The sequence below is a fragment of the Cyprinus carpio genome, unplaced genomic scaffold (assembly GCF_018340385.1).
Source record: "Cyprinus carpio isolate SPL01 unplaced genomic scaffold, ASM1834038v1 S000006627, whole genome shotgun sequence".
In the NCBI taxonomy this organism is placed as follows: Eukaryota; Metazoa; Chordata; class Actinopteri; order Cypriniformes; family Cyprinidae; genus Cyprinus; species Cyprinus carpio.
Genome location: NW_024879259.1, coordinates 230,154 through 251,515, shown reverse-complemented (window position 1 = coordinate 251,515; position 21,362 = coordinate 230,154). Strand labels below are relative to the sequence as shown.

Genomic DNA, 21,362 nt, shown 5'->3' with positions numbered 1-21,362 from the left:
TGAAATAGAAATCTTACATCACATGATAAAATTCCTTTACTTGCGCACTTGTTGATCGCGATTTGTCCTTGGCTAAATATTTGCTCTCCTCTCTCAAGGGCAAAATACGAAAACTAAGTTTTTCTGACTCAAACCTTTGAACATTATGTCATTTGTTACACAGCAATACTTATAATCTTGTAATAGTCTTTTAGTGGACATTAACAGGTTTTAAATTCCCTAACTGTCACTATTATTTATTGCTTTTGTGTTCTTAGTATACACATAACTGTTTTTCTGCTTTTTGATGCATCCCTTCCTTTAATAATTCCTGATTCTGTAGGATGAAAGGTTTGTGTGGCAGGTGGGACTTGTGCTATGACAGGCTGTCTGCTGTTGATACTGCTGTATCATGGGTGGATCCGGCTGTGGTGAGGACCTTGTGGAAGGAGAAATAACAGTTATTAAGAAAGAGTGCAATCAACAAAGCAGTGTACCAGACCGATATTGTAACGCCCGACAAATTTGTTTAGGTACGTGTATATTTTGGAACAGCTTAAATATAGCCATTTAATTGAACTGGAATAGTAAATGCAGATATGCTGTGTATAATTAAACCATTCATAACTAAAATTGAGAAAACTTTTCATACGGTGTGTTGAAATATTTGAGGGGGCTGAGGGTGCATATTGGAGGAAGATGAGGCGAGGTGTTGTCAGTTTTGGTGAATATTTAATAGAGTCACAGCTGCAGTGGCCCCAGAAGAGGTTTGACTAATGATATTGCGCTACGAGATCCCTCCCATGTTGATGTCGTCTCCCAAGAGCCTCCAGTCATATTCTGTTCCTGTGTCAATGCATATTAACCATACTCCATGCACACGAATATTGGTGATTTACATGATAAAATATTTCTAATTGACTATTAAATGACACTCATCAGACCAGCCTGCCTTTTGTTTTAATCATTCGTTAAAAGCTAAACAATACTCTTTATGTGCAAAGAAGATTCTTTATATATCATCTCTGTGAAACATACCCTCATTCCTCTGTAGCTGAGGTTGTCTCTTCCGTCTCAGAAAAGCGCCTTAGTAATGCCTCTGCCTGCCCATCATCACTTCCTATGGCGCACAATATAAGCCATTAAGTCAGTTTTCGTCGCGTGGGTTCCGGTTTGCGTCAGGTGGGGGCATGCCGCAACAGTTTTTTGCTTTGTTGAATAATTCAGGAGTAAGTTTTTAACGGTATAAACCGTTCAGATTGACAGACTATAGGAAACAGGCTTTTTGTCTGGCACTTTTTTTTTTTAGGACAGAATTCATCCAGAGAGGCAAAACACAAATCATTTCAATCATGTATATTGTACCTAAACTACTCTCAACAATTCTAAAGAAACAGACAACCGTGGGGTTCACAACATTAACTACAGTCGGTTTTACTTGTGGAAAAGGGCGCTGAAACCTTCTCGTTCAATGTTGTCATGTCTCTCGCATTCTCCACATCTCTAAAATGAGCAAACAGATGATTAAAATAAGTCTTTTAATTGACAAGTGTGTCTGAATGATAGGTAATGTTGTGTCAACAAAAGAGAAAGAATATATCATGTCCAGTTATGTATAACTGAGAAATGATCATCCAATTAAACCAACTTACCTTTGCCAACATTTTCCAGTCTGAGTCTTGTCAATTTGGTCAACCGCTGGGTCTTTCCCACGCCATTTTAAAACACTTTGTAGATGGGTTTTTATTTTAATTATTGTCGCATGTTTGCTGTGGAAGCGTGTCCTGTTGTCAAAACAAATCTGTGTTGCAGAGTTCTTTGCCCACCCCTCCAGTTGCTAAGTTACATTAGACGATCCGAAGACAGAGGCTTTTGTGTTTCTGGGGGAGCCATAGAGCATTCGAAATAATGAAAAATAATAATAATCATAACAAAAGGATGGTGTTTTATTTGTAGTCTTGAATGGATGATAACATAAATATGGAATAATTATAAAATAGTTATTATACTTGATGTGGAATTGACATTTCTAAATAATTTTATATTTTTTATACCTTTATACTCTCAAATAAACTTTAATTATTATATTTATCAGCTTATATTTAATATTTAGCAAATCGTTTATTAATTTCGTACTTATAATATTAGATTATCAAAGTTTGCCTAAATAAATTGTCCATAACATTTACAAATTATGAAATTTGGCCTTATATTAGTAGTGGTGGAAAAACTGGTTACTGGTAATCTTTTTCAACCCGGGGCCCTTTTTTTTTTACCCGCGTCTTGCATTTGTCATCACAACTATCGGAAACACGACTACCACAGACAAATACAGAGCCTGGACGTTAGGATTTCATTTCTCTCTATCCTGCTCCAGCAAATGTAGAGCTCTAGAAACGTTAGTCAATCAAAGGGTCCATGTTCACACACGCTTTCCTAATTGGTCATTCATGGCCCAATGCATTAAAGGAGGGCGTTTGAAAAGAGTATGCGTATTTCTGCAACAAGAAAATGTCATTGGCTGGTAAGTTCACATCCTTAGTTCTAATAGGTTCTCGCAGACTGTCAATCCGATAAGGGCGGGGACAAACACACTTCGCGGCATGTTGACCATTGCACTGACAGTTTAGCCTCCTTTGAAAAATCTCCTGAACTCACAAAACATTGCGAAAAATTTCGTTAAGGGAGTTTTACAGAAACACAGCAGTTTTCAGTCAGACTGGCGTCCCCTCGAGTGTTTCCTTCATTCCCATGAAATTCCTTGATCCAGGAAATGGATCAGGATGAAAGGCAGAGAAGAATTAGAGGCGCGGACGAGCAAAGGTAACGTTAAGTGCTAACATTAGCAGAGTAACTGTTAACCGTTGGCTAGTAGTGAATTTTAATATTGTTTAGTTACTTCTTTATATCTGTACTTATTTGGACTAACGGTATTTTATTTAGGTGCTTTTCTTTTCTTGCTTTTTATTTGAGAAGGTACTTGTATTCCGGGAAAGCAAACATGATGCGTAACAGTCTACTTCGACCCTTGCATGGATATCTTTCCATTGTTCTGGTGCATAAACACTGTCTTTAATAAAAAAACTTTTTTTTGTACATTAAGAAGCTACCATCCGCCGCCGAACTCGCAATTTATCAAGTGTACTATTTTTCCAAACCTTCTCATAACTTCAGTGTGCGGCGTATTTTTTTTTTTTTTTTTATTAATTTTTGTTTATGCAACCGTCATAATGGACCAAATGAGGAGGGTAACGTAAGCGTTACGTCGTTATTTCCACCTGTTTTTCTCAAAATCAGAACGACTCGTCTTCAGCTGGAAAAGACTTTTAGAAAGTTTTTTTTTTCTTCAATTTTTAATATATGGAGCGTTTGGGATATTTTGTTTGATTTAGTTAAATTTTTGGGTAAATGGAGGGGGGGGGGGGGGGGGGGGGGGGGGGGGGGGGGGGGGGGGGGGGGGGGGGGGTAGGGAGTTGGAGTGAGTGTTGGCTTTGCGGTTAAAAAAAAAAAAACTTATGTTGCAAATAGTTATATATTTGCTGATGGGAATGGGATACAGCTCTGTCAGCTTAGGCAGAATCAGTGCATCTCACAGGTATCTACAGTCACGTTATATATTTAGCTCAAGAGATGCTTCAACGGTGAAATGCTCTTTATCCGCAATGAATGAATCAGGAATATAAGTGGCATCTTTTTCGTTTGTTAGGTGTTTCTTTAACCTTCCTCCTTTTACCAAGGAACAAGCGCTTCAAATTATGTGAACAATACGATATTTGCTACATTCCCTTTACTGAATCACTTTCACTCATTGTTGGATGATGATTATTCAGTCCACATAAGAAACTGCTTGTTATTTATAAATAGACCTGCAGGAGGCACCACACGATTGAAACTAAACATTGCAAGTATGAATTTTCAGATTCATTAAATATAAATGGTGTAGCCGTTTAATCACCCCAATGTTGTTTTAATCATATATAGTATTTATTTTTATGTGGACCACACAAAAGTTTACTTTTATTGTACAAATAAAAAAAAAAAGTCCTCTGTCGTCCCTTTGCCTTATCAACTTTGTTTTTTTTTGTCACTATCAAGATTATAGTTTCCATTTAACAGTTATTAATTTAATATTTTTTCTATAATAGATTTATCTCTAATTTGAACCAAAATAGAGTATTAAGAGTCGCTCTTCGGAATTTCAACAAATCCTCATCTAAATCACGCACCTTGCTCTGAGTCCCTGGATCCATTCTTGTCAAACCCTGAATTTCATCTTGTAACTTCAGCCACATGAAATGCATTAATGTTCGAGCATCTAACATTAGCTTTTAATGGGCTACGTCTGTATTGTTGATAGTTAGTTGTTAGGTTAATTTAGCTTAAAGATTACCTGTTCCTAGAGTGGGCTAGCTTGTTGCCATGGTTGTTGTTAACTGGTCGGCAATCAACTGTCTGCACATAGCACAGCTTTGGTAACTTCAGATGTTTTTTTAAAGTCAACATATTTTAATTTATATTTAATTAAGATGAGCACACCATTTTAGTGACCACTGAATGCTTAAGCCTGAGTATTATATGTAAGTGGCTTTTCTAGATCCTGTTTGTGGCTTGTGGTCCCCCAGGCTCTCCTCGTAACATCTTATGTGATTTGACAGTCAGTGGGCGAAACACAAACTGATTCCCTACATGTTTATGAAAGCAGGTCAGATGTAATGCAGAGGAATAGCCTGCTCTCTTGTGTGTGTGTGTGTGTGAGTGTGTGTGTGTGTTTTCAGGTGTATTCGTACTCTGATCTGGGTTTGGGGGTTATACCAGAGAGCAGCTTCACGTTAGGTCACAGTATGCATGTATATGTGAAAGGTTTACGTTGTATTCGCTCCTCCTCTTCATTTTTCTCTCTTCATTTAGTTTTCAGTGGGTTCTGCAGAGCACATCATTTTCAATTTGGTGGTCTTAATGTTTTCATAGACCTGCCCAGGAATCATATGGTGTTCTGTTTGGTTGAACCATGGTGCAATTGCTGTCATGTGACTAATTTAACAGCCTTAGGGGTTATGCTGATGTTTGTTCATAGAAGTACCATTGTCATATTTGGTTTAGCAGGGCTCATTTGAGCTTGCTTTTAATCTGGAATAAGCTTCAAAGGCAGCTGTGAGAATCAATCTCTTGCAGAATTGTGCTGTTTTAAGCCTCAACACATTTTCATGCTTGATGATCAGGGATTTTCCAAAAAAGGAAGAGGATGATGATTTTTAGAAGCTGAAGAGCCCATCGTTTTGGAGATCAGCTTTTTGAACCTGTTTTTTGGCTGTTGTCTTACATTATGGACTAAACCGATCCTTGAGATGAAGATGAATTTGCCTTAATTTTGTTTATTTTGTATAAAATGTCAGTCGTGCTGGAGATGTGTCTGTTTGTCTGTTGACATGGGCTTATGTTTAAAGCCCAGCACAATGCTGATTCTGTGTACCTGCTATCTCATCCTGATGTACGTTTTCCTCTACCCTGTCTCTCAACCTCTGGCGCAGCTTGCTAACTTTAGACAGCGCCAGGCAAAAAACAAAGTTCGAACACGCAGAAAAAGACGCCGAAGAGGAGGCAGACTGTCCAAACGGAAGAACAGTCCGTGCAAGAGCGCCACCTAGAGGAACCGCAGACAGATGATTGTCATGGAGAGATCAACAAGGAACCCTCAGAGGTTTGCATTTTAATTTTAAAGGGGCTATATGTTGAATTTTCATGTCTTAATCACTTTTTTTTTTTGTCAATGTGGGAACAATTTGTAATTATTTCCTGGGTTGTTTATGAAAAGCCTGTAGATTCATTTTTATTTCAAGGAGTCAGGATGTTTTTGCCAGGAATATCAAAATGATGGATTTTACATGTGTGTCTGAGAGCCTCATGTATCAAATGCTTATACAATGTTTAGATTAATGCTAAAAGAGCTATTCTTTATTGTAATGTCAATATATCATACAAAGAAAGGGGATTAATTCAAACTATAGTCTCATAGCCAGGTCTATATAGTCTGTAGTCTCAGGTATACTTTGATAAAACTATCACAACAGTGTAATTTTGATTAGGCTACCTCATCTATCGACATGATGCGGGTGAATTGCAGAGCTTGTGTAAACATCCCACACTGCTATGATCAGATGCTTTCTTAACCACTGTTTTCCTCACTGCTATTATTTTTGTTGTTTTTACTTTATTTAGGAAAATTTACAGTACATATTTACATATTAATCTAAGCATCACTCTTATCAGTGGGGATGGTATCTGGATGTTCATTAACTGTGTATCAATGTTTTTGACTTTTTACTTGGGCCCCTGTCCACACGAACGCGGTTGTTTTAAAACCACAGCTTTTTCTACACGGTTTTCCTGTTCTTCAGGAAACGCAAGCACCAGGTCACTGAAACAGAACATTTTGAAAATGTCTGCCAGGGCGAAGAAGGGAAAACTCTGCTTATAAAAAATACCTGTGTACATGTGGACATGGCCTTAGAAAAAGTAAAATTCACTTTCACCATGAATACAGCAAACTGAATCACATTCAGTTTATTGTAGTTACATGTGCACCAGTATGAGAATGAGCAAAAAAAATTGCTGGATGCAGTTTTACCTAATGGCCAACAAGGGTTTCTGAATTCTACATACATCCCTTTTGAAGTGTTTCTTAAACTGACAAAAATGTTTCGTTTGTTACAGAACACAATTTTTTTTTTAAAGATGTAATACAAAGCAAGCGCAAAGACAATTCACTTGACTTGTATTTTAACGCCATATTATTAAGGATCACATTTTTATTTGAGATAAAAAAAACTTGATTTATGTTAAATATTTCCAAACCTAAAAACTTGCTACCCCAGTGATGTTCATTGAAACTAAACTGCTAATATCAATGCAAAAAACTTTTGTAGTTTTCTGACACCAGTCAGATGCAACAGTACCAGTGATGCAATAAGAATAAAGCAGTATAGATGCTTTTTTATCTTAAAGCCAGATAAAATTTTTTAGTTTTTATTAAGGTTCCTGATCTCTAAAACGGTTTTATTTATAACGGTTCTAAAAATGTAGAAAAATGTTATTATATACCAAAATATGGCGCACACATTTTTATTAGCATTTTTATGATATGGCCTCTTTAAGAAGTGGGTCAGTTTACGCTTTCACTTCATTGACTTTGAGTGCTTGGATTTTTTTGTTTGTGACATTTTTCTAAAGGGCATAATGTCTATAATCACTAATGTACAATATCCATTTCCAGTCATTTGAGTTTAATTTCAGATTATTTCAACTGAACATTGAAAAACTTCTTTACATGTTATTTAGACATTAAGCCTGCAGTCTTGCCATGCAAATAGCATGTGCCACACAATACAGAAAATTTCAAATCTATAGCATGTATATTTGTGTTCCCCCATCTGAAATAGGTCAGTTAGCTAGCATAACATGGCTAAGGGCAATGTAGTCATGGTAACTGTAGAAAGTATGAATGTTTGTCTGAACGTTTAGGCATCACTCAGACCTGATGGCACAGACAGCAGTGTTCCAGAGATCCATCAGTGCAGCAGTGTGGATGATGAAACTGATTCCCAGGAACAGATGTCCTCTTCTGGGTCTCTGGCAGAGTCAGAGCTGCCTGATCAGGCAGAGGACGAACTTGCAGAAATGATTATAGTTGCACATACTGGCAAAGAACAACTGAAGGTAAACCTTTACCCTTTAAGTCAGTGGTTCCCAACCACATTCGTGGAGGCCCCCCCACAACTGAACATTTTTGCATCTCTCTCCGTTCTCTAAAACACCCAATTCAGGTCTTGGAGTCTAATGAGCTGATGATCTGAAATCAGGTGTGTTTGATTAGGGTGACATAAAAAATGCAGTGTTGGGGGGCATCCAGGAACATGGTTGGGAACCACTGCTTTAAGTAACACACAAAATTGCAGTTATATTTTTCCATTTCTTTCATGCATGTTTGGTACATTTCTGCCCATTCATGAGATCAGAAGCACAACATGCACATTAGCCCAAAAAACACAACAATGTTTATTTTTGTTTGGCAATAATCGTGTGTATGTAAATTTAAACAATAAGATTTTTATATATATATAATATAATATATATATATATATATATATATATATATATATATATATAATATATATATATTATATATATATATATCTATATATATATATATATATAAATCTAAATGTATACATTAACATACATACACATATATATACATATATACATAAATAATAATTTTTTCTTTAAACGGCAGTAATCCCAGCTCTGTGGAGACCATGTCTAACACTCTTTTTCTCAGATGATTTTTGTATTGAAAGATTTCAGTTGAAATTTGAAGTGCATGTCTGTGCAGCAATGTTTTTTCATGATACAGCCATTATCCTGAAATAGAACAGAGAAACATTCTCTCCAAACTGGGTTACATCTGTCCGTTTGAATGGATTCATTTGTAGTCATGGTTATGCACAAATCTAGAAACCTAAGGCAGAGTTCTGCTTTCTGGAGCGTAGTGTTTACCATAATTGGTTTTGCTTGAATTTTAGAGAATTCATTTTTAAAGCCTTGTGATGTGTGCAGAGGGAAAGAACAACCAATTAAATTTCATGGATGAGGTTAAATGTATGTGTTCATTCCACTCACGGATTTAAGGATTATGATTTCTTGTTCCAGGAAGCCTAGATTTTTAGGTGTCAAAGTGTTTGTGCTTATTCTGTATAATGTAACTCGTTGGCTAGAGTCCAATTTAAAAATATTGTAGTTGTGAATGTTATTTACAGATACTTAAAGCATACTGTTGGAATTACTTAATTCTTCACACAGCAATTACAGGCTGCAATAGTGAAACGGAATGAGATCATATCACAGCTTAGTAAGAACCTGCAGGTGGCGCTGCAGAGCAGGGAACAGGTGCAACTGGAGGCACAGCAGCTTACTGGTCAGATTCAAGCACTACAACAGCAACTACAGCAGGTAAAGTTCATACATTTATTAAAAAAGAAAAGTTTCTCAATCCTGCCTCTAGTCCTCGGCACGTATTGATTCTAACAGACCCTATTTAATTTAAATGGAGTACTTTATAACATAGTGATTGTCAGATTTGTGATCTTGAGAATGTTTAATGTTTGGTTAGAAAGGCCAAAACAGAAAAATGCTGGGCTCTGTTAGACATGAAAAATGATGACTTCTGCTAACAATACCCCAAATCCTCTGAATATGGACAATCTGAAATGTCTTGGTTTCCTTAATGGCCAAATGAACGAAACCTGTTAGTTCTTAGTCCCCAATTTGCAACTAAATAAGTCTAAATGAATGAAATGTAATACTACTTGCAGGCTAAAGAATATCTATGTGGCAAGCGTCAAGGGTGTGTGGATCTGACCCAGGCTGTTCAGAATCAGCTGCATGTACAATTGGAGGAGTCGCAACAGGTTAGGACACGTGTCTTTTTAACGGTTAAGCTTGTTATTTGAAGCAAAATATGCACTTTTGTTTCATCAACTTGTATTTATTCCATTTGTTTTATAGATGACCAAGGAACAACAGTGCCTCTTGGCCCAAAAAGAAACTGAGATCACAGACCTGCAACAGAAACTGTGTGCCATGGAAAAATCCCTCTCTAAGCTTCAACATGCCTTTACCCAGAGAAGTGCTGATCAAAAAGATCTAAGACTTGATGAACATGGTGGTTTAGATTTATCCGCTATGAGCTCCCTGTTCCTGGACAACGGTCCTGACTCAAACTCTGAAGCTTTAATGCAAAGTCTTAGAGCTGAGTTAGAGGAAGAACGTAAGAACAGCCAGCGAGCTCAAGAACAAGTAGAAGCATTTCAGAAGAGGGTACAGAGTCTGGAGAATGAGAAGACCCTAATGGAAGCTCATCTGGCTGCTGTTAATGAAACACAAGCCCAGGAAGCCCAGAAATATAAAGCAGAGAAAGATGAACTGAACCAAGAAATGGCTAGACTAGATAACCTTGTGAAGGAGCTTCAAAATCATCTACATGAAGAGGAGGAGACAGGACGACATGTGCGTTCCAAATATGAAGCCGATATTTCCAATTATGATCTCAGGCTACAGACTCTGGAGGAGGAAAGGGAATTGAATGTAGCCCAGCTAAGCGAAGCTCATGAGGCTGCCCTTAGTCGCCTGCAAAAGGAGCACTCTGATGAGATCCGTCGCATCCAGGAGCTGCTAAACGAGGCTCAAAGTCAAGATACTAATTCTCATCATAGTGTTTCCAAAGACTTTGGTGCAGATTTACCCTGGAACAAAGTCTCCAAAGAACATTACAATGAAGAGACGGCCACTGAGAATGCTGTCAGAGACAACTATAGTTTTGACATCTCTGCAGGGGGTTTCCAGGATGTTCTTATGGAGCGTTACTTGGCCTCCGAAGGCCCTCAAGAAAGCTCATCAATTGAAGGAAGTGTGGAGGAACGTAGCCTGATGGAAACCTTGGAGACGTCTAGGTTTGAGCTAGACACTGAGGTCATATTTCATGCTTCAGATGTCCCTAACAGTGCCACATCTGATCAGTCTGAGCCAGAACTCTCTGTTGTTCATGGCATTGAAGTGCACCAACCTGATGAAATGTCCTTCACTGATGCCCATTGGGAAAATTCAACCTCGGTCGTTGAAGAGCTGAATGAGAGCTCGGGCACTATGGACTTGGCTAAAGAGCTTCTAATCCAGCAGTGCCGAGACCTGTCAGAGCAGTTAGAAGAGCGGGAACGACAGCTTGAGGTTCTTCAAGAGGAGGTTCGGCACTCTGCTGAGGAGGTTGAGGAGGCACGGGAGCGTTGGAGCAAAGCTTCGGAGGAGCTGGAGGAAGCTAAGTGGGACTTGGAGATGGAACGTGAGAAAAGAATTCAGTATGAGGAAATTATAAGCCAAAAAATGCATGAAGAAGACAATCTCAAAAACACACTGAGTCACCTGCAGATCTGGAAACAGATGCAGCTTCAGGACGATGAAAGATTAATGCCTGACAACACTGATTCCAATAAAACCTCAATCCTTTTATTTGTAGAGGAGATGTTAAAGGAACTAAGGGAGGAAAATACCCAATTGGTGCTAAAGCTCAAATGTCAGGAGCAGCTAGTGAAGGATGTCCATGAACAGAAAGCAACTCATGACTCTGTAAATAGTGAGCCTTCCTCTTTGAAAGCTCAGAGAGATGAATTTCTACTTCAGCTGGAGCAACAAAAAGAAAAACAACAAGCTACTTCAGTGCTGCTTGGTCAAAGGACCTTGCAGGTGGACCAAGCCAGTAGTGAGCTTCAACAGCTCAAAGCTGAAGTAGAGGAGAAGGTTAGACAGTTGAAGAACTTAGAGAAAGAGAAGACAGACCTTGAGTCTAAACTAGTGTGCCTTAAAGAGAACCTCACCAATATGGAAGAGGAGAAATCTACCCTTGAAAGACGTCTCCAAGCTTTGGAGGACCAAGCAAAGAGCATGGAGAAGGTTCTTGAATCAGAACTGAAGAACTTTGAGGTTTAAAACTTAATTGCTTTTTTGAAATATAGCATACTTAATGCATAAGCTCTAGTATAAAGTATAATGAGAATGAACAAATGCATACATTTGTGTACTCTGTTTTCAGAATGTCAAAAACTGGAGTATTTTATGTATATGACACACAAATGTGGTCCTCCAAGTAACTCGTATCTTTCTCTCTAGCACCAAATTGAATCAAAGGATGCAGAGCTCAAGGAATTCAAGGAAGCACAAGAGAAGGCAGAAGAGGAATACATGGAGAAGGAGAGTGCCTTAATGAAAGAACTCATCATAGTCAAACAGGATCTGGAAGAAAGACAGAAGCAACATGAGGAGGAGAAGAAAATTCTGGAAGAGAAACACCAGAAAGAGGTGAGAACCAGGTTGTGACAGTAACTGTGGGAGAATGTCCAATTAAAAGGATAACAAGTGAAAAAGACACATTGAGTGAATATAACTGAAAAGTTGTGTAATTAAGTGGTTGAAAGGAGTTACATGAAATTGTGCATACTGTACATAACAGTTGATATCTCACCTCCAGGTTAAATACTTGAATGTACGTTTTGAACGTGAACTTTCTGAGCAGTCTGCTCGTCTGGAAGATGAGCAGAAGAGACAGATAAGCATGATTAAACAGGTTAAACAACCTATTACTTAACTTTATTTACCCTAGCAATGTGACCTCACATCTATATGGATCATATGTATCTCTTAATTCTTTCAAATCTTTGTCCTAGGTCTATGAACGAGAACACGAGAGGGAGCTGACACAGCTGGCTGCCCAACATAGTGAGGAAATTGGCAGACTTAATGATGAGCTCTCCAGGGAACTGCAAGACGGCCTGGAGGCTGCACACCAGCTGAGCTACTCCAAACACAAGTACTTGTTGAAATCTCAGGATTTTTATTTGGGTCTTGGGGTATGTTTTGGAAATGTAATGCTGACATGCTGCTATATATATATATATATATATATATATATATATATATATATATATATATATAAAAGAAAGGAATTAATAATTTCGACAAGGATGCATTAACTTATTTCTATTTCAAATATATCCCAATATGTTTAAAAAGATTTCTATTTCAAATATATCCCATTCTTTTGAACTTTCTATTCATTAACAATCTGAAAAAATGTATCAGAGATCATGTGATACTGAAGATATATTTTTAAAATATATTAAAATGGAAAACTGATATCTTATTTTGTTGTGATATTTTAAAATTTTTACACAAATAAATGCTACCTTGGTAAACATAAAAGGTTTTCAAAAGCATTTAAAAAAAAAAAAATCTTAAAGACCCAAAACTTTTGAAGAGTAGCATTTTTAATAGCCTAAAAAATGGAATGCAGCATTGCAATGGTGTTTTAAATATTTACATAAATTATTCACGTTTTGCTACTTAAAATTGTAATATTAGATACATTCTAATTGAAAAAAAAAAACAATGCATGTGTTCCCAGTTGAAGTGTAATCCGCACCAATTAATGGTATTACCCTCCATGTAAATTAACATCATGGAAATATAAATGCCTTTTTCTTGGGCTGTTGCCTACGTCTCTACAGCAGCTAGCACAGGAGCTCAGCAGCTGGCTATGACCACTGTGTCTGACAAGAAGTATGTGTGCTGCGTTCCTAATAGCAGTACAGCAATGTGCCATTCTAAACATACCCATTTTTTAACTGCTTTTCTTTAGTATCGCCCTAACCACAATTCCACAGTCATGTTTGTTGGTTTTACTCTTAATAATCAGAGCCAGCACAACCTGGAGCTTGAAGCCTTGCGGCTGAGTTTGACAAACTTGCACACTGCTCAGCTGGAGCTTTCTCAAACCAACATGCAGAAAGATAAGGAAGGGGCCCTCAGCGAGCTGCAGACAATGTTACGAGAGAAATGGGCACAGGAAAGCGCCATGCTGCAGACACGCCAACAGTTTGAGCTGCAGCGAATCCGTGAGCAGAGCCAAGAGCAGGAGCAACGAAACCAAAGAGGTGCACCAGCAAGAGATTGGTGAGGGTTTGGTTTGTGGTATAATATCAAAATGTTATTCTTTGTAGTATTTCTTTAGTACTGTGGGAATGCAGTAGGATGTGTGTTTGCTAAAAGTATGTGTTTTTTTTTTTTTTTTTTTTTTTTTTGTGGATCTGTTGTTGAATATGTTTCTTTCACTGTTTAGATAATCTGAATCAGGATTGGGAGAGGAGAGCTTTGGAACAGAAGAGCTCAGTGGAGCAGTTGCAGGCCTGTAAACTAGAGGTGAATATTTTTTTTTTTTTTTTTTTTCAAAAGACAAACATCTTGACCCACTGAGATATTGTGGCTTGCCAAGAACAAGGTGTGAAACAGATTTGTGCAGTGAGGTGTTTTCTTTTCTCCATAGGCTCTAAAGGCAGAGTGGCTCTTGGAGTCTGAGAAGGTCAAGACAGAACTTCAAAGTCAATTAAATGATGTCCAACATAAACTTAGTGAGACCCAGGCGGCCCTTACTGAGGCTGAAGTAGCTTTCTCAGAGACACAGGGTAGGCTAGAAGACCTGCAGCATTCCAGAGATCAAGACATTAAGAATCTGGAAAAAGAGCTCAACCAGGCCTTGACTGACAGAGATGCTGCTGCACGTGAGTGTCATTTAAACAACTGTGTGAACTAAGCCATATTGACAGTGATACAGTTTGCTGGTCCAGTTTTTGTGGGTATTTGCAACTGGCTTGTTTGGAATGTTTGTTTCAGAACCCAGTGGTCTTTCTCCCTTAGTTTGATTTAAGCATTTGCGAACACACCATAACAAGTGGTTCGATATCACCTGAATGACTAGGCTTGGCTCAATTGAAAACTTTGGAGTATTTCAGTTGTGGTGAAAGCCTTGCAGCCCAAATGCATTTTGAACCAAACCAAGAAAGAAAGTGTAACATTGTAACAACTGAAGCAAACAATCAACAGGTCTGAAATTCCCGAAATTCCCATCCCTTGCTTTTCAGGTGCAGTTGAGGAGTTGGTTGCATGTCACAAGGTGGCTCTGCAAGAGCAACTGGAGCGTTCTCGAGCCCTGGAGCAGAGAGAAAAAGAGTTGAAGCAAGAGGTACCATGCACGTGGTATTTATTGCAAAAAAATTGCAATGCAAATGTTTTATTTTTATTTGTACTGAGGCAAGGTCTTTGTGAAAGGTTGAGCGTCTGCAGTCAGAAAAGGTGGAACTGAAGACCAGTTCAGAACAGGAGATCTCAAACCTCTGGTCCCAGCTGGAGAGCATGAGAACCAACAGACAGGAGCTTGGAGGCAGGCTGGGCTATTTCCCTTTAAACCATTTTCTGTTTTTGAACATCTCTGTGGGCTTAGACTGCTGTATTGTCTTACTCATTTATTATTTATAATAAAACCAGTTTTATTTCCTCTGAATTGATGTTTGTTTTCAGCAAAGTTCCTATTATTTTAGTGATGATGTGGACTACAATGATCTGTAATTCTTTCTCTATAGAGCTGAAAGAGCAGTTGCTTGCACGCTCATCGCGGGTTGATGACATTGAGCGACTAAAACAAGAATTCACTCAGCAGCGGCAGGAAATCAAAGAGCAGAATGAGATCGAGCTGGAAAACCTCCGCACCTATTTCGAGCAGAGACTCTGGGTCACCGAAGAGAGTCATCGGGAAGAAATCGCACTCCTGCAGCTACGCCTTGTAGAGAGAGCCCTGGAGGACTCTGTGCTCAAGACTGGAGATGCAAGGTTTGCTTGGATCTCCTGTTTCTGGGGTTATAAACTTGTGTTAAGGCCCAGGACTATATTTTAGTGTCATTAGTGATGCTGTAATTTAAAATTTTGCTTTGTGCTTGCATTTACATCATTATACAATTGAGGATCATATGTCCCATTTTTACCTGATACACCTGGTCTGATCACCTCGGATTGTTATCCGTATCAGATGTAACATTGGCACTTGTATCCTAAGCAGTGTAGGTGAGGAATAATACAGCTCCAGTAATTCATCCTGTAGTAGAAATGACCAAACCAGGGCCCACGGTCTAAACATTCCTTTATGATTTGGCCCACCATGCCATTTCACAATTGTGTTTATTCCATTGAAATGTATAAAATGTAAGTAAACTTAATTCAAACATCAAAAAAGGCCCGACATTTATTTTTCAGCCAAAGCGAGTGCATAGAGTTGAACAAATAGTTTGTGTTTGTTAATACTAGAGTCATTTGTAACACAATGTTGTTTTGTAGCTTTCTTTCAGAAGGGAAGAGTGATGATGACATGAATGATGCTATGGAAGAGATCACAAGACAGCTAGAGAAACACAAGGTAAATTGTGTTTTTGTTGGTGTTGAATTGAGATAACACTTCATAAAATCAAATTTACCCATAATTTACTTAATGTTGCTGCAGTTCACATTATTTCCAAATAAAGGTCTTCCTAATCTTTCAGCAATTTCAACTGACCAGTTTATTAGTATTATAAAAAGTTAGGAACAAGCTGATTCATGTATGTGTTCTTTGCAAGTACTATAACTGTGTTGGTGTGTTTGCAGGAGGAGCTGGATTCCCTGCGGCTGCAGTTAGAGGAGAGACACCAGCAGGAACTGGAGCAGCTGCGGTCCAGCATGGCTCTGACTTATAAAGAAGAACTACTCCAGGCTCGCACTGAGCTCACTGACCCGATACTAAAGACCATTGACCAGTTCAACACCAAACATGCTCATGAACTAGAACAGCTCCGTGCCAAACTCTCTGACAACCATATCAAAGGTAAAGCTTTGTTGAGTGTGTTCCAAGCTTCTTTTTTTTTTAACATCCTAGCAAACGTATTTAAAATTTTTAAAATATTTATTTTAAAAAACATTTAATTGCAATTATTTCACAATATTACTGTTTGTTTTTCTGTATTTTTAATTAATAAATGCAGCATTGGTATCTTTTAAAAACAACCTCAAAAATAATATTTAAAAATATGTATTATAAAAAGTTTTCTTCTCTCTCATCAGAAATAAACAAGATACGCCTACAGTCTGCACAGGATGTAGCGAGGCAGGTGGAGGCTGAGCTGAAGGAGAGGAGTCAAGAGCATCAGACCAAGGTGACCCAGTTGGAAACCCAGCTATCTCAGCTCTCCTTAATGCACTCAGAGGAACTGGAGAAAGTGGTAGCACAACACCGAGATCAGCTCAGACAGATGGAGGAGACAGTAAGTGTGTTCATTACAGCAGGTCTTTATACTTGGTACAAAAGGGCTTTGGTGAATATTGTTGCCAAAGGCTGGTACCAAGCACTGTCATGTGTCATGGAAGTAGTGGTCATGCTGTAGACCGATGAAACTCGTGCTGATTTTTGTGGAGACCCTTTAGCAATACTGTAGCGTTATCAGTATCAAAGGTATCTTTATGAATAAGGTTCTTTTTATTGAGCACTGTGTTCTTTTTCTGTTAAAGCATCAGAAAGATGCTGCTGAAGAGTTAAGGGTACGTCTTGAGGAGGCGCAGAAGGCAGAGAGGAATCGTGTGAGTGAGGAGTTCACTAAAGAGCATGCCCAGCTGAGGGAGCAACTCCAAATTCAGGCTAAACAGTGCTTGGCATCGCAGGGAGAAGAGCTTCAGCGATCTGCCCTGAAAGAGAAAGAGGAGTTGGAGCAGAGGCTTCTGGAGGTTCAAAAACTCCTTGATGTGGAAAAGGAGAAGCTTCAAGCACTGCAGAAGAGTCTGGAGTGTGAAGAGAGCCCTCAGGTGGTAGTGTTGAAGCAGAAACTCCAGGCTCAATACGACAGGGAGATGTCCACTGCGAAGAGTGCCATGGCAGCAGAGGTGAAAGAGCTGAATGCTCTACTTCAGGATCAGATGGAGAGCAAGCTACAAGAGGCCCTCTGCAGGTCATAAACTGCATTACACTAAAACCACAAACATGTTAATATCATTGGCAAATGTGATCCAGAGGAGCTTAAAAGTTAAACCTCAAGACCTGTTACTATTATCTATACTCCTTAATATTGCTTATACTTTTTTTTTTTTTTTTTTAAACAGCAGTCTAGTTGGTGCTAACGGTTTCTTGTGCAATAAAAATTATTTTGTCAGAACAATGTACAACAAAATGGAGAATGAATGGAGTAAATGTGCTCATTATCATCTGTATGTCATATGTAGGCACCAAGAAGAGCAGAAACAACTGGAAGATAAGTTGACCCTTCAAAGAGATGCTGCCCTGGGTCAACAGAAAGAACAGCATGCTGTGGAGCTGCAGGCCCAGAAAACACTCCTGGACCAGCAAGTTGCACAATTAGAGCGTCTTGAAAAGGAGTGTCAGGAACTCAAAATACTCCACCGGGAAGAACTGGAATCCCTGAGGACTAATCACAAAACGGCCTTAGAGACCTTGGAGATGGAGCTTACAAATAAACACAAGGTAGAGCTCGACAGATTGGAGGCGGTCCTTCAGGAGACCAACCTGGCACAGCTTGAAGCTCAAGAGGCAGAGCTTCAGGCACGACACAAGCAGGAAAGGGAGGAGCTTGAGGAGAGGCTGTTGGCAAATATGGATACACTGGAGAGTACGTACTTGAAAGAAATCCAGGCAGTACGGGATGAGAAGGAAAGAGAACTGCGTGACCTCGTAGAACACTATACTGAAGAGATTGAGAGGGTAAGAAAGGAGGAGCAAACTATCAGAGAGGACCTCAGAAGTGAGCTTGCTAAGGTCCATATGGATAAATTCAGCGCAATGGCAGCAGAACTGAATCAAGCCCATCAGGTAAGCACAGTAATGGAGGGATGTTTTTTTGGAGCAAGTTTAGTTTATTGGAAAATTTATTGCAGGAGCAACATCTAGTGTGTTACCTTGCTCATGCAGGTGGAGATCTCTGAAGTGGTCTCCTCTCAGAGGGCTGCTCTGGAGGATGTGCATCGATCTGCTTTGGAAGCTCTTCAGCAGCAAGTAGTTGCTTTAGAGAAGCAGCATGGTGCTGCCCTTGTGGAGATCTTGGATCTTGCTGCTGCAAAGGAAAAGCAACACGGGCAACAACTGGATGTGCTGGCTACTCAACATCAGCAACAGTTACAAGTATGTTTTCAGGAGGACACAAACAAAGTGAAAAAGTGTGAAAGAGAAGTGAAATGTGCCATTTTCATTTAGATATGTTCAGCCTTTAGCATAGATAAAGTAGTCTTGTATTTCAACTGTAAGAAGATAAGAGCCTCTTTCATTAACTCTCCTCTCTATCTCAGGAGTTAAAAGGAGTGTCTGCCAGGGAGCTGGAGGCTTTGCGTAGGGAATTAGAGGAAGAAGCATCAAGGCAACGCCTCCATTTCCTGGAAGAGGCCGAGCTTCTCAAGTGCAAGTCTGAGGAGCTGCTGCAGCAGACAATTGCACAGTTAAAGGTGAGAGGGGGAGCTGTTAATTTTAAAGTAGCTATATTCTACACTCCCATTTCCCATTAAAGTGAAAGTGTGTTGGTCAAAGTTTCTTGCAACTAAAATGTCCCCCACTTCCGCAAGATCCAATTTCGACATCTGAATTATATGTACAGTCACAGTGTTGATATATTAACAGGTAAGTGCATGTGCCCTGGTTTGTTTAATTAAATAAAGAGGGGGATACGATGTCAGCTTAACATTGTGATGTCTGTCAGCCATCGGTGATCGCTCTAGGGAAAAATGTAGTTCTTTGGGGACCAACCAGGTGGCTAGTTCTGATAACTGATTTCTTATAACTATCCAATGCAACAGTCCCTTTTAATAGACTATCTAACTGTAAACACTGACACCAAATTAGGCTTAAGAAAGAGTATAGCTTGTTCTATAGCCTGCTTTTTTAGCCTGTTGCGTAGCTTGCTTCTCTCCAATTAATTGTATAATTATTCGTTCCTCGCATTTAATTTAACTTGTAAAACTTGCTTTTTATATTTTTTTTTTTTCTTTTTTTTTCAACTTGTCTATGTTGTCATTATTGTTGTGACTTAATGTTTAGTATATGAACATTTGCGTATATGCTACTCTAGAAATGGCTATGAACAATAGCTAAGCTTATTGGGGGAGGGATTTAACATCTGGAGCAGGGGGACGGTCCACTTCTAAGCTCAAATTAATACTAATCCCCACCCTGTGCTGTACATTATATCCTCCATCATTCATAGTAAACCTTTTCTCTAGATCGGATGCTGTTGGACATTTATGTTTGACCTTGTAGAGCTGTCCTCTGTCAGCAAAGGGGCTTTCTGAGGTTTTACACTGGTTGGGTTGTCAGTTGGCCTCTTTCCCATTGGGGCATTAGAGAGGTCCTCTCTCAGTATTAATCCTACAGATGGGAGGAAGTATAGGGTCACGTGAGTGATGACTGGCTGATTGAGGATTTGAGGTTTGTGTGGGTCTTTTGCTTTTTTTTTTTTTTTTTTTTTTTGTGATTAATCAATGATCTCTAATTCTTTATGGAAATCACTGGGTAAGTTCTGATCTAACCATTTGGCCTATGTCTGTTTGGAGGTGAGAATGTAAATCTGAGAAGAGGTTGTCATTGCTTCTCATACCTATTTGTATGTGCGTCTTTCAGGAGGAGAGTGACCAGGAAAAAGCTGTCGCTCTTGAGGAGCTGGAAAAGACTTTAAGACAGCAACACGAGCAAACTGATCTTGCCTACAGTGACAAGATGAGCCAACTCAATGCGCAACTACAAAAGTTGGATACTGTAGTTTCACAGGTACAACACAATCAATTGGTCAACTTGCCATACAGCTACAGCAAATGAGAACAGTCAGCTCAGTGTAACAAACTTGAATATTTCATTTAACCTTTGCTTCAAGTATTTGGTATTATTTGAAATCTTTACTACTGACGAAGAAAACATAAGTACTAGAAGATAGTGCTTGCAAGTTTTTGAAGTTTTACAATGTTCATTTAATTCTCTAAAGCCTGGAATACACTATAGAGGTTTTGGTATCTGTAGAGATTTTTGTATTTGTATTTTTGTACCAATTTGCAGTCTAGATGAGTCGACGCTAGTTGCCTTTTAGTTCACCCAAATAGGAAAATTCTGTCATTAAGTACTCGCCCTCATGTCGTTCCAAACCCGTAAGACCTTCGTTCATCTTCGTAAAACAAATTAAGATATTTTTGGAGAAATCCAAGAGCTTTCTGACCCTGAAAGAGAAGAATTGGTTGAATAAAGTCATTATTTTAATTTCTTTACGCGCACAAAAGTATTCTCATAGCTTCATAAAATTAAGGTTGAATCATTGTCACGTGGACTGTTTTAACAATGTCCTTACTACCTTTCTGAGCCTTGAACATTGTACATGTAGTTGCATTGCTGTCTGTGCAGCTCTCAGATTTCGTCAAAAATATCTTCATTTGTGTTACAAAGATGAACAAAGGTGTTACGGGTTTGAATGACATGAAAGACGCAATATCGCATTCATTATTGCTGATGTATTGCCTTCGATAATGAACACGATATTGCTTAGCTTGTCAGTGAACTATGGCACTATATCACAGAACCGGCTTTACTGATGAGATGCGCATGATAATCGCATTCGATTATTTGCACAGCCCTAGATGCTGGTGTACATAAGAAGTGGTGGGTGGGAATGGTAACAAAAGGCCTAGCTAAGCTTTGGTAGAGCTGTTGTTATGGTTACATCTTTGCATGCCTTTTGGCAGATGAAAAACACCACACATTCTTTCAGGAGCCTTATTTAAATGCATGCTACATTGTCTGATCTGCTTTTTCTGCTGTTTTCCCACCTCTTTTTGGCTTTGAATCCTTCAGACTCAAAACAAGCTGTAGAACTGCGGGGCCGTCCACAGACAGACATGTTTACTTTGGCAGCAAGCTTATTTTATGAGGCTTCTAGAAGTTAACCTCT

At 38.9% G+C, this 21,362-nt stretch overlaps 1 protein-coding gene across 1 annotated transcript in view; it reads left to right on the top strand.

The window, feature by feature from the left end:
* The first annotated feature begins 5,584 nt into the window (after positions 1–5,584).
* The window catches only part of LOC109052911 (pericentrin-like), a 33,383-nt gene continuing 17,605 nt past the window's right edge, over positions 5,585–21,362 (top strand). The window contains 24 exon segments of the mRNA XM_042755035.1: positions 5,585–5,677; positions 7,498–7,692; positions 8,836–8,985; positions 9,348–9,443; positions 9,541–11,508; positions 11,695–11,883; positions 12,053–12,148; positions 12,249–12,369; positions 12,372–12,391; positions 13,277–13,513; positions 13,515–13,533; positions 13,700–13,779; positions 13,904–14,138; positions 14,499–14,599; positions 14,686–14,797; positions 14,997–15,243; positions 15,745–15,823; positions 16,051–16,267; positions 16,504–16,703; positions 16,948–17,381; positions 17,653–18,256; positions 18,356–18,565; positions 18,730–18,882; positions 20,051–20,197. Coding sequence (XP_042610969.1) covers positions 7,588–7,692; positions 8,836–8,985; positions 9,348–9,443; positions 9,541–11,508; positions 11,695–11,883; positions 12,053–12,148; positions 12,249–12,369; positions 12,372–12,391; positions 13,277–13,513; positions 13,515–13,533; positions 13,700–13,779; positions 13,904–14,138; positions 14,499–14,599; positions 14,686–14,797; positions 14,997–15,243; positions 15,745–15,823; positions 16,051–16,267; positions 16,504–16,703; positions 16,948–17,381; positions 17,653–18,256; positions 18,356–18,565; positions 18,730–18,882; positions 20,051–20,197 — 5,820 coding nt within the window. The 5' untranslated portion in view covers positions 5,585–5,677; positions 7,498–7,587.